This window comes from Spinacia oleracea, chromosome 4 (assembly GCF_020520425.1).
Source record: "Spinacia oleracea cultivar Varoflay chromosome 4, BTI_SOV_V1, whole genome shotgun sequence".
Lineage (NCBI taxonomy): Eukaryota > Viridiplantae > Streptophyta > Magnoliopsida > Caryophyllales > Amaranthaceae > Spinacia > Spinacia oleracea.
Genome location: NC_079490.1, coordinates 161304130 through 161323732, shown reverse-complemented (window position 1 = coordinate 161323732; position 19603 = coordinate 161304130). Strand labels below are relative to the sequence as shown.

The 19603-nt window shown below is 35.4% G+C and overlaps 1 protein-coding gene and 1 long non-coding RNA gene across 13 annotated transcripts; one reads left to right on the top strand and one right to left on the bottom strand.

Annotated features, from left to right (window-relative positions):
• Positions 1-15891, bottom strand: LOC130471368 (uncharacterized). Of its 12 annotated transcripts, none has more exons than XR_008932019.1 (10): positions 15774-15891; positions 15439-15671; positions 5474-5563; positions 5257-5360; positions 4415-4508; positions 3885-3951; positions 3655-3773; positions 2629-2787; positions 2014-2530; positions 1-307 (listed from the first exon to the last, which is right to left on the bottom strand). It is a non-coding gene; the product is annotated as an uncharacterized lncRNA (long non-coding RNA). The 12 variants fall into 12 exon arrangements; XR_008932020.1 differs by having other exon boundaries at positions 3885-3946; XR_008932014.1 differs by having other exon boundaries at positions 2014-2208; positions 2298-2530; positions 3885-5360.
• On the top strand, positions 6653-7782 carry LOC130471367 (uncharacterized). The gene is made up of 3 exons (XM_056841436.1): positions 6653-6788; positions 7037-7192; positions 7394-7782. Exons 2-3 carry the CDS (start codon positions 7038-7040, stop codon positions 7623-7625), a joined length of 387 nt encoding a protein of 128 aa, XP_056697414.1. The 5' UTR covers positions 6653-6788; position 7037; the 3' UTR covers positions 7626-7782.
• Positions 15892-19603: the final 3712 nt, after the last annotated feature.

Here is a 19603-nt window from a genome sequence, read left to right as displayed (position 1 = left end):
TTTGCAATGTCCAATAATCAAACTTACTTGTAATCACATATTTAATTTTAATTAAAAAATATCCATGTGCGTATTTGCACTGTCCAATAATCAAACTAGTTAAGAACATACCAAAATAACTGTAGGATCCTATATTATATATCCATACATCAAATTTTTGTCTTAGAAAATCACACTAGAAATAAAAACAACTTCTTTCGTCCCTTTAACATTAAAAAAAATATTCGTTCCTAAATCCCCGTGATTGAGATCGGAGCTTCAATACCTTGATCTAATTGTTACCTTTGCCACCTGAATCATCATTAATCTACACATGAAAAAATTATGTCATAAATGTGAAATGTAAAAAGCATTATAACACTATTTTATTTGAGGAAATACTTTCATAAAAAAACAGACATATATGGGAGACAGCGGGTTTAGAAAACGTAGCTGACTGCCGCTATTTTTTACATTTTGCTGATTGGTTCAAATGGGTGTTGCAATGTATAAATAAGGAGCAAGTGGAGATCTCACTATGTTTTGTTTCATAGAGGGGGTGAGTGTTGGGTGTTTCTTAGTTATACCTGGGAAAATAAGTTTTATGCAAAGCTCTACTACTATTTTCACCTACTATTTTCAGCTACTGAATGAACCTCGTACTAAGTTGACGATTGCAATTACTGTTAATAATCAGTCTCGCAATTACTTTTAATATTTTCAGCAACTATTCTCGACTTACATATGCTTAAAGTTCTACATTTTGATAATTAAAGATGATTCTAAAAGATATAATATTCTTGTAAGTATATGGCTAGCTAGATTAATGCATAATCAGCCTGATATAGATGTTGTTAGCGATGTGATGCGCATGTATCATTCTCATCAATAGACCAATGGAATAATCTGTTATTGGTATTCTTTTTATTTCCTTGGTACGTTGTGTTTCTATCATCTTACTCCTATAATATATTTCAAGTTCTTTTTGGTGAGGAATTGTGTAAACTCTTTTTGAACTTCTATTTCTTTAAGTTACTCTTATGATTGGGAGTTTGGATAGTCCGATAGTGTACTAATCTGATGAGTGTTCTTCATTCTTAAATCGAATAAGTAATAAACATTTACAAAAACTCCAAACTCATCATTTCCTCTTCTTTATGTGGGTGAAAATGTGGGGGTTTCTAGTTTGAGAATCTGCTTGAAGAGTAATCAAAGAATTACCTCATGTGTACATTTTGTGGGGGTGGGGAGGGCAGAACCCCTAGGTACTGGGGTACTGATTGCAGGCGCACACAGCCTGCTTGATGCTTTTCACTCGATGAAAGACGAGCTCAATGTGATAAGAAGTAAGGGGATGCAGGTTGTGCAGGCGCAAGACCGAGCAAATGCGAAGTGGACAGTGCATCATGGCTGGCTAAAGGTAAACACTAATGCAGCCGTAAGTGGGGCGGTAGGGTGTAGCTTAGGGGTGGTATTCCGTGACCATGAAGGAAGTGTGAGGATAGCAGCTTGCTCACAGGTGAAGCACTGTGGATGTAGCTGAAGCTAAGGGCATAGCTCTAGGTCTCCAATTGGCTGGGCAATGTCGTGCAAGAAGAATATTACCTCTGGGTCTCCAATTCTCTAAGTAATGTTAAAATAAAACTTACCTTCCTACCAAAAGGGCAGAAAGTTTACTATGGAGTATACGACATAGAAACGATTTTAATATTGGAAAGAAAGTCCAGCACGTTCTAGAAATAGTCTTCTAGATGTTCCAATCTTAACATCCTTCTAGGTCTGAACAAAGTTGAAGAAAGATGACTCATCTAAAATTTCAGATCGAACTCGTGGTTCCACGTATATGCTTAACTTCTTCTGTTCTTTGAAAACATTAATGTATACATCTCGTGTTACTTGAAACTAGAGTAGATTTTCATGTTGATGGCACGACCAACTTGATTAAGGATTCAGATAAAATACATGAGAAAGAAATACAAGACATGAAAGTACAGTTGAAAATAATGGCATATTTTTAATAAAAACATTGTGTACCTGACCAGTTCAGAGCATAGAAGTTTAACAGAATCTGAATTTGGCTTGGTCAATATATACGAACAGTCTGGGAATCAGTGTCCCACTTGAGGAATATCAGAACTTAGACATGTACTCACGTACAATATGGGTGTCCGAGTTCGAGTAACATAAGAACTGAAAAAGCACATTCGTTGTTTCCCTAAAAACAGACAACTAAATAAACGTAGATTCACACATTACGAGCATCATGTTTACACAAAAAGAAGCAGAGTGTAGAGTAGTTTTAGTTTGTTAGATCAAACCTGTGGATGGACCATCGATCCTCCAACTGCCAATGAATATGCAATGCTTCCAGACGTGGTGGATGAAATTAATCCGTCTGCTTGAACACGTCACAAAAGTGTTATCACAGTAGCACTCTAGGTTTGTGAGGTATGAGGCCGGATATCCCTCGATCAATAGTAGCCTCATTCAAAACGAGTATTGGCTCCTCTGCATCGAACTCCTGCTTTGCTGTCTCTCGAATTACATCGCACTGGAACATGTGTCGTAATGTGATACTGATAGGATTAAAAAAAAACATTTGACAGGATTTCAAATATATAAGTATTATAAGAGAGTACTTAATCAAACCTCAATTTTCAAGGGGGAGGTCACAGGAGCATATCTCTCAACAACATTTCCTTGTTTGTCCAACAAAAACTTCGAAAAGTTTCATTTGATCTCATCTAATATTTCTTTGACTTAAAAAACTTGTAAAAGTGGTGCTGCACTCTCCTTGTTGACATCTATCTGCGGAGTTTACATAACCAACTTGTAAGTTGCATATACTCCATGGAGTTGTTGAGAATCACAACAGTAAAAAATTAGAGAACCGTCAGGGTCAGGCAAGGATGGGAAACTAAACAACGGATGTTTATTCTAAACGAACAAAAGAGATCGACCAAAGGACAAAAATCTGCATCAAGGGCTCGTCTATGGCTTGGAGATAAACAGGTTATGTTTTTCTTTTCCTACAAATTTTTATTTTTAAATATGTTTTCCAGTTCAGTAAGAGGAGGGTATTAATCAAGTAAATTTTCCATTAGAAGGTGAGGCAAAAACCTTCAAGGAAAGGTACATTTTTATGGTAACAATACAAACTCGCATTCAAAATGATGATGACGCTATCTATGGTTATACGAGTTTCATTTGCTCTAGTCTGTAGGTCATCAGATGGATTTTAATCAACATATATTTACTTGAGCTACAATATGAAGTCTCAGCAGGCATTGATACACATTTACAACAATTCGCATTCTCTAGTAATCTTGAGTCAAGATTTTAGAATTAAGACCTATCATCAAATTGAAAGACAAGTCTCTCTTTCAACCTTCAGTAATTGCAAATGCAGATAAACAGGAAACAAAGACGAGAAGTGACAGATTATTCTACGTGTGGTATCATATTTTAATCCGAAATCTGATCTAATGGATGATTTTATGCATGGTATCATCTTTTATTATACCAGATACTTAAGCCAGCCCTCAGTACAAGAAGAAAAGGTGTAATATCTAATTGATTGAATAAATAAAAAGCACATATTATATGATTTTGTTTCATTTAGCGTTACATTTTTCACCAGTTGGGTCTCATTTCATGTTTTCTGAGATTCATTACCTTCTGAAATAAAGGGAATTTTACTTTAAAAGAAGAACAGACTGCTTCGTTGATTTCTTCATTACTTCCTGGTTCTTTCCATCCAAACTGGCTACATGGGAAGGCTAACATTTCAAAGCCTAGCATAAAGATGACAGTCACATCAACATACATGATACATCTAAGACCACTGAATATTAGATACTGTAAGAAAAACTTTACAAAAACGTAGAGTTGGAGAAAGAACAAACCTTGGTCCTTGTACTTCCTATACAAAATGTTCAATTCCTTGTAGTTCGACTTCGTTAAACCACTACACTTTTAAGGAAAACAAGATCCTCAAATGAGAAAATTCCAAATGGAAAAGAGTTTGAGGGGAAAAAACAGATTGTTGTATCCACATGGGACCATATCATATCAAGAACTCTAATCAAAATTGTCATGTTGGACTGACTCGTGATTGATTTCAATAAGTTAAGACAAAATCGAGAGGTTAATGGATGACCAGATTAAGTTTTTAACACCATATCAAGCTTGCAGCAGCTAATATCAAGTAGGCAATATATCATGACAACTTACAACAAATTAGAAATTCATGATGAAACCAAATTTACATTTTTTTTCCAGATAGTAACTGACTAAACATGTTCGTCAAAAGCACAGTCGGTGCAAAACTGTTATACAAAAGTCGAAACATGCTGAAAGCCTATAACTGAAGGTTTTGAACCATACCAAGAGTCCTATATTCCAGTGCATCATTAAGTGGAAGATTATGGTGTACCTGCTGAAAGCCTATCTAAAGGTATTGAACCATACTAGGAGTCCTGTATTCCAGTGCATCATGAACTGCAAGAAGCTAGCCAACTACTGCACCACTAATAATAACAGAGTCAGCAAAAGGATGGACTTAGGCCACTGTCTTAAGATGCAGTGATATTACAACCAACCAACTGACCATTTGATTGTGGAAATTATCTTCTTTTACACTATTAACTATTTGGTTATTCTGGTCTGGCTGCTTAGATGGTGGCATTAGATCCATATCTGTATTTTCTTAAATCTAATGATGCTGATTTTTTTTGTTTTCATTTTAGCCAAACTTTTCTCCATTTCAGTGATCAACCTGTTGTTAGGCCATTTGTCCCAACTCCTGCCCCAGTCTTGAGAAATGCGGGCAGGCTCCGACATTGGGTTCTCATCTTTATCCAGTCAGTGCATCCGCACCTTTTTCTTATGCATGTGAAGCGTTTATAATCTTAAGCTTTATGCAGGGATCTACTAACTCTAGTTATCATACATAAAATTAAAGAATTTGTTAGGGCATAAAACTATAACACACAAGTTTGTTGTCTACAGAAGCATAAAGACAATAAGAAAAGAAAAACAAGCATTCTGCTCAGATAAGTGCATAATATATTGTATTTTTATCCCCTAATTTCAGCTTTCAGCTGTCTTTTTTATTGCATTTTTTTCTCCGCAGTTAATCTATTGATTAAAACTAAAGGTACTCAAGCTGATTTAACTAATTCCTTGTTCATACTAGTATGCTCGTATAATCTGCATAATTTGATTGCAACTTAAGTTCAACATCCCAAGTTTCAAAGCAATAAACAACATGATTACCTAAAGTTCTGAAGACCTAGCAATTGGCTCCTTAGGCATCAAGCATCTAATGGAGGAAACTACATTTAAAAAGGAAAACCCTCCAGGATCCATAAGCATAGACACTGCATAAGGGTAACAGCTTGAGCAAGACAGGAACTTGGAATGAGAACCCTTCCCCCTCCCAAAAAGCAGTACCCAAAAGTAAGTGCTATGAAGACATTAAGTAGATGAAAACCTGATTCAATGTGTAGATGGAAAAGGGAATGAAGAATATGCTTGAGGATATGTGTAGATTTATCAGTTCTTCAGTTGTTGTAGCATTAACCTGTGAAAATGTTCTGAATTGTATTATTCACAAAGAGTTAGCATGTTGTGTATATGAAGCACAGAATGACAAAGGTAAATTTGATTTATATCAATTATTAATGAAAAATAAGCTCATTATAGTACCAATTACCAATATACGCTTGCCCACATAGGTATGCCAGGAAGGGCATATTGCAGACTAAAATGCAGAGAGCTCTATACACTCTTTCTAGTATGTATTAATATAAATATTTACTGTCAAATGCCAAATAGCAGGTAGCCGCATAAACATAAGTAAAACAGAATTACGGAGAAACTGATTTGATTTACCTTCCCAACCTCCCTGATTCTAGCTAAAAACGGTGAAAGAACATGTTCTGAATAGTATTATTCACAAAGAGTCAGCATATTGTGTATATTCATAGGTAGAGGGAAGGTAGAATCTATGTTATTGTGGAGAAAGTAACAGTAGTCACTACTGTAAAATGATACAAATTTAGACGGATTTTTTTCGACTGTTTTGGAAAGGGTCGCTATAAGGGTGGGGGTGCAAAATTTTAATTTACACATTTCGACGCTTTTATTCGCCGAAACATACATAGACCCATCAAACCGTCACTATGTTCCAAAATAAACACGTGTAGCTCGCTCCCACGTCCTTCCATTGTCCCGCTATTCTAAAAAATTCAGCATAAAAAATTCTAAAATCCCGCTTTACAGAACTACTCCCACACCTCCCACGAATTCATTAACGGTTAACAGTTCAACCTCAATGGCTGTTAAGGAGAAGAGAGAGAGTGTATGAACAACAATGGCGTGATGAACCCGATTTGTCTCAAGGTCTTTCCTCAACAGAGTCGGGTCGCCTTTCATCCGACCATCCACCTCCTTCCTTCGCCGCTGCTCCCAGATTTCGTCTACAATTCTCACCGCCATTCTTTCACGAACCCTGGTACCAATTTATCCATTCATTTTCCAATTCACTTATTTCGCTCATAAATTTTCAATTGAATGCAAAGTATTAATATGTATGAATGTTATAATTGCTCAGCTAATATTCAGATAGGCTTTATCGCTTAAGCAAATGCATATCATGGTGGCCGACGCCCGATTGACACGAGACATTGCAGTTGATGCCGGGTTACCTAATTTTCCTATCCCTCTTTTTCTCCTCAAAAACCCAGTTCTCGCTCTTCACCTTCGAAATTCGCTCAAAATCCATGCTAAGAATTTTTAATTTGCAGGTTTGATTTTTCACTATGTTGTCTAACTTTCTATCATTTAATTTTGATTTCTACAAATTTACAATATTTTTGAGAGAATTCGGCTGATTTTTATGTTTTTTATTTAGGGCTAATTGTTAATTATCGTTGTTTTATTATAATTGATATGGGATTTACTTGTATGTATTTTATGTCGTATGTTGATGTGAGAAATCCAGCCTTTTTTCTTCAATTAGGGACCTTACTCGTCCTTCCTCTACCCCTTTTAGGATGATCATTCCGCAGGAGGGCAGAATTCCTACTCTGCATTGCATACAGCAAGTTGCTGGTTATATTTTGACAGCTAAACAGACGTTGTTAGAGGAGAAGTATACGTGTGACATCCTCGAAATTTTGAAGAGCCATAGTCAAGATGATGATAATAGGTACATGTCATTTCTTTCTCTAATCTATTTGCTCCCTCCGGAAATAATTATCCTATTATCGAATCCTCGTAAATAAAATTATCTGAAACTTTTCTTCCACAATGTTCTTTGGTTGATCTTTTGAATACTTAGTATAGCATTTTACATAAGAATTTTGGAATTCATCCAACTTATTATTTATGGTTAATGACTTATAAGCAGGAGTATAAAAGAAAATTTGAAGAAGCTTATTCTAGGTGAAAACTATACGGATGATGAAACCGAAAATTCATCCGAGGAAACTCCCGAAGGAAAGAATGATTGGAGCTATTTTGAAGATCAACTGCATGAATATGTGGGTTCCTGTCAAGAAATATCACTTGAAAAAGTTGGAATGTGGATGGTATGTACATTACTCCAGCAGTTATCTCTCTTTTTTCATATGAGTATATGACATTTAATATTTGAAAGTAATAGAGTCCTATGATTGACAACTTGGGTTGGGTTGATCAGGAGAGGGCGCGCAAGAATTGTTTGCTCCTCGCAAATACATTAAGTAGTGCCAAGGAGGTTGTGGACTGTTTAAACAAAATAATCAGCTGGCTTCTAATTGTTGCAACTTTCATAATGTGGTTACTTTTGACTGGGTTGGCTAGCACAAAAGTACTAGTTCTCATAGCATCACCGTTGCTAGCTGCAACTTTCATATTTGGGGATGCTTGCAGGACCCTATTTCAAGGGATCATGTTTGCTTACGTGGTACATCCTTTCGATGTTGGTGATTTATGTGTCATTGATGGAAACTTGGTTAGTGAACTAATCTTGACACATAATTTTGATTTAATTAGCAGCAAATCTTTCTTTATGTATAATTGAGTTATGAATCTGCTACTTATTTGCATATATAGATAGAGGTTAAAACAATTGGTGTTTGGAAAACAACTTTCTTAAAAGTTGGTCTGCAAGAGGAAGTGATGTATCCAAATTCAGAGCAATCCAGCAAAAACATAATCAACTACAAGACTGATTTTGATTGGAATGATTATGTAGAGCTTGATGTAGCATCTTTGGGTGAGCGAAAAATCAAGATCTTGAAACAAGAAATTGAAAAGTAAGTGTGTTTATTATTTGATCTCCAGTATTTCTCATACTTGAAGCTGTTTACGTAAATTTTTTATTTCAACAGATACCTTGATGATGGAGAGAAGGATATATTCACAGCAGGTTATAATTGTGTGGAAGTATTAACAACTGCAGAAAACATAAAAATAGCTATTAATTTTAGACACAATGTGAAAGTTAAGAATAGCACCTACTTTGAATGCCTCCGGGAAAAGCGCAAGCGACGATCAGAGTTCGTTCTCCATGCACAGACCGTATGTTTTTTGGTACCAATCATAGTAGCCCTGTTTTGGCTTTTATTGCTCTCTGTGCTGTCAAGTTGATTCTCGGTACCGCCAAGGTAAATTAGTGGTGGTGATGATTGATATAGAAGAATTGTTATTCAGTTTTGAGCCGCAAGGTTTTATTTCAATGATTGTCAATCTTCATTTGATTTCATATGGTGCGTAAACTTAATTGCTTTTCTTTCCATTGTGTTTCGTGCTTAAGTTATATCTCCAACATTTTAGTTGATCACCATTTTCTTCTGGCTTTGGCAAGGTAGATAAATTATCAAATTTAGCTAATAAGCAGAGGGTCCCATCGTGCACTAACTTTTATCTAAGATATTTTGATGTTAGTTAGTTACGTCATTCGTGAAATTTATGGGATGCAAATGAAAAAATCGGATGAAAACGAAAATTAATCTATAGATGATCTTTGATTCAGCTTGAGAATTATGAGTGCTCCTGACTATCTAACTTAGACTTATCTAAATTACTAAAAAAAAAAGACATGCATAACTATGCCAAAAGGACCCGAGCTTGACCCTGGAATTGGTTGCAAAAGCTATAGTGTCAACTGCTACAAATGGTACATAACATATAGTATTCATGGTTATCTATAGGTATGCTTTATGATCCTCTCTTAAACTTATTTTGACTTATATTTCCTGAAACCTTTTTTCAAAGATAAGCTGATAAACTGAACATAATATGTGATTCAATGAAGGAATTCTGAAATAATAACAATAGCAATTGAATTCTTCATCCATATAACCTCCGACCTAGCTGTCTAACACTTCAGTATGTGACTAGCTAGCATAGTAACATAATATGTATTCCCTAGTGATCTTTGGAAACTCCTACCTTGAGTCAGTTAGACTATGCTTGTGGTAGCTTATTTGGTCCATACTCCAAATTTTTTGATTGTTAGTTCAGTATTATTAGGAAGATTTGTAGATTTCGTTAGGTTCGAATGAGGATGGAGTTAAAATTGACCTTTACCGGTTTAGATTACATTAGCTAATACTAAGCATCAACCGCAGTGAATTCTCAATGCGGTAATACTCCTATAATTCCATCCGTACTAGAGGTTGTCCCACTGCGTTTCCTTTTCACATTTTTTTTTTACTTTTATCATATTTTTATATTCTACAGGTTGTGTGATTATATTTTTGGGAAGAGAATTCAAGATCAAAGTGCTTCTGCATGGGATAAATGATTTTCTTGATTTTTCTTACCAATTGCATTTGAGGGTAAATAAAATGAAATAAAAATGAAATGCTCTTGTTGAGTGCCTAACTTTGATTGATCCTATCTATTATGTTCCTTTTTTTGTTTAAATTGTTCGAATGTTACATGTTCAAAATACTATTATGTACCTTAGTCATTTATTTGATTTTTGCCAAAATTTTGCTCGTTCAGGTTCTTTTTCCTTAGGATGAGAATGTTGATTACTTTTTTTGTTGTTTATATGAATACACACTATAGATTTGGCTGCATTCCTAAAAAACATGGAGAAATCTATGAATTTTATATTTAATTGTAGTCGATGCATCTTGATTTAACCTTTCATGTTGGAACCATGATCGGGAAATTGTATTTTGATAAGTTACACTCTCTTATATTTGGAATATGTTTAGGAAATCTAAAATTACATACCTGTTTATATCTGAAATCTGATGCTCAGGGATTCGGAAATCTGTTTCTATTTGATATCTTCACAACATAAAACCGTCACACTGGATCTAATCCCATAGTTGTTTATTAAACCAACACCTATCACTTTGACTGACTTCCCTCCGTATATATTTTCCAAATTTTTATTTACTAATTTTCAAATCCCAATCCTTGTTTAGCTTCATTTCGATATTCTCAATAAAAAACGTGAATCGTACCATGCATACATTGCTTTTAGTTCCACTACTTCTTTTCATAATAGGATTGTTTGCTAACTAATCAGGTTTCAAACGATTTCTTTCTCTGTGCTAGGACTTTCTTTTGATACAAATGAAATTGTATTACGAGCTTGATGAAGACAAGAGTATTCTTCTACTTGTTTTTTCTAATTGGTTAGTTTTTATTGTCTAGTTATAATTATCCATCACCATGTACTTGGAAAATCAAGAGGGTATGGATTTGTCGTGGAGTTTACTTCTGAAGGTGGTGTTGCATCAGCAATCAAATAGATGAAAGGCCAGGTTAGTTTCAAGTGGCTCACATCCTTATCGCTTCAATTTTTCATATCTGGCAACTGATCATCATGAACCCGAAGCTATCACTTGAACATGTCTTTTATTCTAGCAAACATGTATAGATGGGAGGAATAAACTCAAACTTGTCTTTTACTTAATGTGGGAATTATAAAGGCTACTAATTGGTGTTTATTTGGTGTAGTATGAAGTCTATTAGTTCCATCTTGGTTTGGGTATCTTAGTTGATTTGGTATCTTGTCCTTTACTTACTGTGGGAATTATAAAGTCAGGACTAAAAAACAGTAGGAAGCAAAGAAAAGAATTTTGTACTATTGTGTAGTTTAGGAAAACCAGTATGTATCACTGGTTTGTCATGCTTACCTTATATGAGGTTGTAAAACATGTTTCATATTTGCATTCACATCAATGGAAATGTATGTTCATCATTATAGTATCATTCATGTCCTTGGTCACATCTTACGTATTTGATTTATATTTTGGAAAATGACCATACAATGATCAGTGATTGAAATCACATGTCACATTCTCACAGATACCGTAGAAGCAATTCAGCAACACATAAGATAGATGAATACTTCATTATAAAATGACAAATGAAGCAGACCTTGAGACAAAAACTCTGTGGAGTTTACCTGGCTCTGCTGGACATTTGTAGGCTGAGCTGGTGGGTGATGGGGAAAAACTACTTTTCTCTTTTTTTTTTTATCTTCCAGGCATATCTTTTTAACTGAAATATTTGTTATCTGTATACCTAGGTACCTTTCCTTAAAACTTAAGAGTGACTACCATTTTAGAGAAAGCTTATTTACGTTCTTAGGTTTGGGAATAAAGATATTATGAGGTTTTAGTGTCAACTCCATAAGGATGTATAAATGTGTGGGATGAAAGCTGTATATGTACACATTCTCTAACCCTAATCTACCCACCACTGAAGATAAGCAAGACACAAAACATCTGAAGGAAAATAAACATAATTTAATGAATACTATATCAAAGGAAAAAAGAAAGTTTCTGAGGTCTTAATCTAAATCTATAACTGACAAGAGGAACTAAACTCGAAACATTAAGAATCTACAGCTTTGATAACATGAGAAGTAGCTGAAAGCCTAAAACAGATACACACAAGAAGTCCAGAATCGAAAATGAAATCGTGTATTCTCTAATTCGATTAAGGAACTAAAGATTGCAGAGAAAGAAAATAGAAAATAAAAAAGTGTTTGGAATGCTGGAACTTATGATTGAAATTGATTTCTAAAAATCCCATTATAATAGAAGCAGGGCAGCTGTCGCAGAAACTGCTATTTGAGAAATAATTTCTAGCCATCTAGCTATCTACTTGTTGTTGTTCTAGGTGTCTAACTTTTATACCCTTGCTCACTGTACATCAGTGTTTGCCTCATATGCTTGCACACTAAAAAAGGTCAAACCAATACAGATGCACACATAACACGGCTATCATCGTACGTGAGTAAAAACTATGCATCTAGGCTGTAGGTGATTAGATGCAATAGTATTAAAATTTTATTCCAACATCAATGGATCTCCGATGTTTGTCCAATTTTATAAATACTGTCAATCTAAATCAACCAAATGAAATAAAAAAAATTTATACCAGAACATGCAGGTGTAAACAAGATGGTTAAACAAGACGCAACAAAGAAACTAATGTATCACAAACTAAAGAACAAAAATAAAATAATCCATTCGAAATGAACTTGATCAGAAAAGGCAGAGTGAGACAAGAATAACTAAGATGTCCAACAGATGGTAAACTCTATAGTATACTGTCATATTTGCAAGTCTTAATTTAGGGTGCTTGCTACCAATGATCAGAGAATTTTAATACGGGTCAACAGTACTGATCAGAGTTGCATCGGCTATGGAATAGTGTATCATTACCTGAAATGGTACTGAATTGCAAGGTTCATTATTTCTGTTGCTGTAATCTGGGCACTGCAAGAAACAACAAAAATCCACATCCTCGGTTACATGATTATGTTCATTGGTAACTTGATTCATTTTGAGTTCAGTGTTATTCCATTCTTTACTGTATTTTAATAGTCCTGTCAATCTTCCGTTTCATATTTTTGTCTCGTGTTGGGAGGTATAATGAACAGCATGTTCTCAGTATTTGGTAGGTACAAGCGACAAATTATTCCTTTATTCCTAATGCTAATGCTAGTGCAGATGAACTGGTTTGATCCTTTCCAATTTCACGTAGAGCTGACGTGAAGCATCTGATCTGATCTGATGGGTCTTAAAACTATAGATATATACGGTGATTTAATCTCCCGAAGAGAACACACTAGTGATGCAGAGAAGTTTGCAGAAGAATGTCCTTGCTTCTGCAATGGTGTGGGAAAGGGTGTCATTTGGTAATTATTTTTCTTTCTTTTTAGTCCATTTCTCGATTAACATATATAACAATCCGTATGGAGTTTAATTAGCTTATGTATTTGCGGATTGCAGTGGAATAATATCATCTATGTTTCTATGTATATCCATGTATTTAGTCCTCATAATCCTGTCTTCAGGTATTCCACCACACCTTTCATTTGAGTTCAGTGCTCCAATTAGATTTAGCTCTACAACATAACCTTGATATTTTTCCTGATTTTTGCAGCTTAAAAAGAACCAGACTGCTCAAATGCTTCAGCTCGCCTACAGATTAATGTTATTACTTATTAATTTATGATGTTTATCAATCCAAGGATAATCCATTCACAGAACAGACTGGTGGCACTGTTCCATGTATCATTAGCTTCTGACACAAATGTTTTCTAGCTTAACTTGGTAATTAATTTTCTTGCTACTAGAGAAGGATTACTGTTAATTTTCCCTTGATGGGGGACTATTTTGGGAAGGGGCAATTATTAGTTGGTATTATTTTCAGAAGACCACTAGTAGTTCGGATTACTGTTAATTTTCCCTTAATTTTAAAATATGTTCATCATGCTTTGTATATATATTTGACATATTAAATTTTCTTTGCAGATAATTGATTGATGGTAATTGTAAAATGTAGATCAAGAGATCAACAAGTTATCTTGAAGCTAAGCTAGCATATCAATAGGTTTACTTGGTAATTAATTCATAGATACATAGTCAAGAAGTTGTTTTTATTTAGTTTAATTTGGACTATCTTGTAGAAAAAATGATGTTAGGAATTTGTTTTTGTTTTAAACGCTTTTATTTCAGTTTAACTAGACTTTGCAAATTAATTTAATGTATAGATGAGATTGTTATCACTTTTTCCAAATTAATTATCGTTAAGTATGAATCAAAGCATGATGTTACGTTGTTTTATGATAATGTAGTAAATTGATACTTGTATTTGATTACTATCATCTATGGTTAATATATATTTTTATATATTATTTATGATTTTAGATTAATTGATATATATGTATATATGAAAAAAAATGATGAAAATTGTGACACTCCAAAGAGTCTAAATTATTTTGGAGGGAATGGGGAGAACTCGCACGAAAGTAAAGATAGGGACTCTAATAAGAGTCTATATATTTCGGGTGTGAAAAGCATCGCTATATGGTGGATAGTGGCTGAGAAATGCGTCTATAAGCGTGCAAATAGTGACGCTTTTTTTAGTCTAAATATTGCGACTACCTATAGAGTCCCTATATCCCAAAGAGTGGCTGCGAAATACATCGATTTTTTGCAAATTGTGACGCTCTAAAGCGTCGGTAAATAGCGGCAATGAAAATTGCGACCCTCTCCCAAAGCGTCGCTATATGAAATAGCGACACTATTTTCCGTCGCAATTTGACCCAAAAAGCGTCACAATGTGCTGCGTTTTTTTGTAGTGAGTAGAAATAGAAGACAGTTTTTATACCCAATTGTATGGTGTAAAAGACTTGATTAGTAAGAGATTTTCCACCAAAGCAGAAGTATAAACATCAAACAAGAGAACTCTGCGTCGTATCAGGTGATAAACAAGTAGCTCTGCTATCACACTACATCGTATTAGGCGTAGGTCTACAATTACTCTACAGACCAAGGACTTGATCCCACAACATGAAAAACACAGAATATGCAAGACGGAGGTGCAAAAAAAAAAAATTAGAGCATACAAAACTAAAAAGATATTAATTCAAGCAACATGACTGGTAATTTTCAAATAGAGAAACCTTTTTCTGAAGACTTAAAATCAAAGTCTCTTAATCTTTGTAACTATTTTTCTTACTCAAACACAAGGAATAGAGCCATAAACAGTTGTAATTTTGAGATATAATGCAAATAAGTCTTCTTTACAATTTTTTTGACCAATATAATTTAATTATACTAAGTATATTACGGCACATGGATACCATCCGAATCCTTGAACCCAAACCTTGTTGTCCTGCACCTCCATAGCCCCAACCCCACACTTGTCCTACATCTGAAGCTTCAGGGAAAATTAAAATTGATGGCAATCCATAAACTATAATACCAACACCAAATGGAGCATCTAGCTTGGCTATAAATCTTGTTTCTTGTAACCTCACATTACTTCTCTAAATTTAGACACTTAAAAAACAATACAAGTTGGCTAATTTTCCTGTTATTCAACACTCGATCTTATGAGTATTGCCATGTTAACACAACTTGGCAGGCATTCAAATTTAGTTCTTGCCAAAAACAATAAAGCAGAAACATGCTCAAAATTTACCTGACAAAACAAGAGTATGTCTTCCCCTAGCAGCAACAGTTGATATCCTTACTCCAGGGTTAAGTGTTACTAGACAGGGTACTGCTGTGAATGTTTCATCACTAGCTGTGGAGCTTTCAATAGTTTGTTTAGATGATGAAACCCGTCTTTGTTTCGTGGTTTTTTATCCTGCTCCTTTGTTTTCTAAGACGGTTCCTGACCCAATACCATTGGCATTTTTTGACCCTTGAGGGCTAACTGCCAAAAACAATCTATGAAGCAAGACTGATAGTTCAACCAGACAAAGTGCAGGTCCTTTTTGTTATCCTAAGAGTAATGTAACCAACCATAATTACCTTGTTTTGGAAACAGATAACTTTGCTTTTCAAGTGCATCCTTCTCTGAGCTTCCTTCAGAAGAAGAATCGCCGAAAACCTTCCCCGATGGAACACACTCTTTCCAACCCCAAGTATAGACTTCTCCCCTGTCTGTATCAAATATAAGTAAAAAATTTAGAACGGAGATACATCAAAAATGGGGAGGACGAATGGCTAGTAATACCTGTAGCTGAGACGCAATGTGCCCAACCAGCTGCTGCCCTTACAATGGGAGCTTCTGTAGGAAGTGGAAAAGCCTCTGGCGTTTCCTTGAAAAACATAATTGCACACCATTTGAGTATGTTTGAATTCGTAATAGAGTCATAATTACCATTTTAGGGCATCAAAAACTAGTGCATTACCCCATGTTTACCAGAAGTCACATAACTCTGCCCTAAATCATCAGTAGAACCCCAAGTTATCAGCTTCCCAGTATCTGCATTCAATAAACAATTTAAAATCTAAATTTAAAATACAACTAAAAAATATCATATGCAAATTACTAGGACCACATTGCAAAATTAAACAATCAAAATCAAGTCTCAGACAACACATTTACTTAAACACCGCGAATAATCACAATCAATTTTAACTGACCTAAATCAATTATATGAGCACTCACCTAGCCAGCAGCTAATTTTGATCAACAAGAAATGCAATCCTATTCAAATCAAAGTTAAATCCTACAAATTTCCATAATTTTTTTTATCACATTTTACAGAGCTCTTACAAGCACCTGTGATATACTGCATCGACTAAATATGCTCATTCAACTTCAAGAAATTAAAGTTCCGCTTTTTAATCAAAATCAAATTAAGTGTCTATATTCTAAATTCATCACCAGTATATTCTAAATTCAAGCAACGCATCAGCTTCTAAGTAAACTTAAAACTTCAATCATCCCGAAAATCAAATAATTTCTACTGCATTTATCATACACAGAATTTAAGCTGAACCAGATAACAACCCGAATGAATAGCTCCATTCTTGGCACAACCAGGAACACAAGCAAAGCCTCTGCTTAATCCGTATAACTAAAAAAATCAAAGTCTCATATTCACAGTATACACTCAATTCACTATGGAAGTCACAACAAATAAAAAATGATTGCAGAATTTTTAATTAGAATATGTTTTCCCCTTAAAATTCAAAGGTCCTAAATCAGTAGATTTTTTGTCCCTGGTTCCCATAAAAGAAACCCCTTCCTTAACCCCATCCTTGTTCCATCGTTGCCTCTCCCATAAAACTCAATTGCAGAAATTAATTGTACAATTAACATGATCTAAGATATAGGTATATAACATTGTTAAAAAATATTTACCGGTGAAATTAGCGGCGAGGATAGATTGCGTTGTTGATTGCTGTGTTGATGACGTTGCAATTGGGTTCGAATGGAGTCTTGGATATTGCTATTAAGAAATAAATCAAGAAATCCAAATCTAAAACAAGTAAGTGTGTAATTGAAGATGAAATAAGAGGTGAACAGTGAGAATTATGTGCTCCTGATTTCCCATTTAAACTTGAAAGGGATGAGAATTTGAGGAGATCGTTTTGCTTGAAAATAATCTGGGATTTTTTCGGGAATAATCCGGGCTTGCTGAAGATAGATCGAGTTAGGGCGAGTGGGTTGAGACTTGAGAGTGAGGGCGAGACGGTTGAGAGTGAGGAGGTTGAGGACTTCGTGGGTTTGTGAAAAATGGGGCTGAATATCTTTTAAATTTTCATACTAAGCGGGAAGCAAGGACACATATGTAACATGTGTTTATTTTGGTATATTGTGACTCTTTTTGCCGTCAATATTTATTTTGGCGATTAAAAACGTCACTATATACATGCTTAGTTTTCCCGGCCCCAAATATTTTGTGACCCTCTTAAAAAGCGCCACAGCAAAAGCGTCACTATGTACGGCATTTTCTTGTAGTGCCTGAGGCGGCGTAACTAGGAACGTCTGAGGCAGTGTAAATAGTGATTGTCTATTTTACCCTTTACTATATTAGAAAAATATAAACAAATTAAACACAAAATATTGATATTACAATATAAAAGGGAATCAATTTAAAAGATATTTACTAAAATCACCAAATATTAAAACTAAGAAAAAAAATTACGCATAAAAAGGAGGAAAAGTAATTAACCAATAAGTATTATTATGTGTGCATTTTTAAATTATAAGCGCGTATCGCGTGCATAGAAAACTAGTTTTAATTGTCGCAATTTGCGACCTTTGTTATCACACATTGAAAGAATCTTCTTCCATTCATCAAAGTTCTTCTTTAATTTTTTTTTTGATAATTAAGAGATTTTTATTTCAGAACCACTGCACTACTACAAGCAGAAGCAGTCAAAACCAAGAACCGAGTACAAAATCCTAAGTGGTAGGAGACACCTCCTAGGGAGGGACATCCAAACTCAAAAGGACAACCTAGAACCCAAATCACCTTAAGGCCGAACAACAACCAAACAACTCAAAATCTGCAAATGAGCATCATAAGGTAGAACATACAATGACCAAGAAAACGAAGAAAAACCAAAAGAACCCTATTACATAGATACAAACCATCTCATATCCGACGAGCTCACTTTTCTTGGAATGGCCTGGCCTATTCTAGCATAAATATTGGATTGTATAGTTTTGACGACAACATCAGGTTGAAGTACCTTCTGCTCCCAGACGACTAAATTTCGGTGCATCCAAATTTGATATATGCTAGCTGTGATACCTGCGTACCAGAAGCTGCGTTTGAATTTGCTTGTCTTTACTCTGTCAACCCATCTGTAGTTCTGGAGAATAGAGGAAGATTGACAACCCATTTGCATCCAATTTTTCATCTTGTCCCAGCACACTTTGCTAAATTCACAAGAAAAGAACAAGTGTTCTATGGATTCGGACTCTTTACCACACACCGAACATATATCATCATCACAAATGTTGATTTTCTTTAGCCATGCTTTAGTTCTAAGCTTCCCCGACATAGCAAGCCAGCTTATAAAGCTATGCTTTGGAACATTGAACTTACTCCAAACCCCCCTGTACCAACTTACCTTAGGTTGAGATTGCTGCAACCATTTATACCCTCTGCTCATATAGTATCCCCTGCAAGGTTCATGAACCCATACATTACCAGCATACCCTCGTTTAAATCTGTTCTTGACATCACAAAGTTGTTTCCATGTCCAGCTAGCAGATTGGGGGGGGGGGGGGGGGGGGGGGGGGGGAGTATGTCCACCAATCCTCGCCTTTCAAATAGACATGATTCACCCATTTAAGCCAGAGAGTATCAGATTTATTTGCGATGTGCCAGACTTGCTTACCAAGTGCTGCAACATTCCAAGTGAAGCACTTTTTGATATCAAGGCCTCCACATTTTTTTGGTCTGCATATATCATCCCAAGCAACCAGCGGGGGCCTGGAGCTAATAGGTTTTCCATCCCATAAAAAGTTTTGACAAATAGTAGTGACGTCTTTTAAGACTTTCTTGGGGATAAGGAACGTGTTAGCCCAGTAGGAGTGGAGGGTCATGAGCACAGAGTTTATAAGTTGGCATCTGGCTGCATACGAGAGTGATCTAGAGCCCCAACATCTTAGCCTTGTGGTGATCTTATCTACCAAGAGAGCACAATCAGCAACCCCTAGTTTTTTGCTGAATCAGGGATGCCTAGATACTTAAATGGTAGGGAGCCGAGAGAGAAGCCAGAGGCATCCTTTAGTCTTTTCACATCATCTTGAGCCATGTTGCATGTGTAGATGGAAGACTTAGCAACGTTGGCCGCTAAGCCTGTTGCAGAAGAAAAGGTGGCAAACGCTCGCA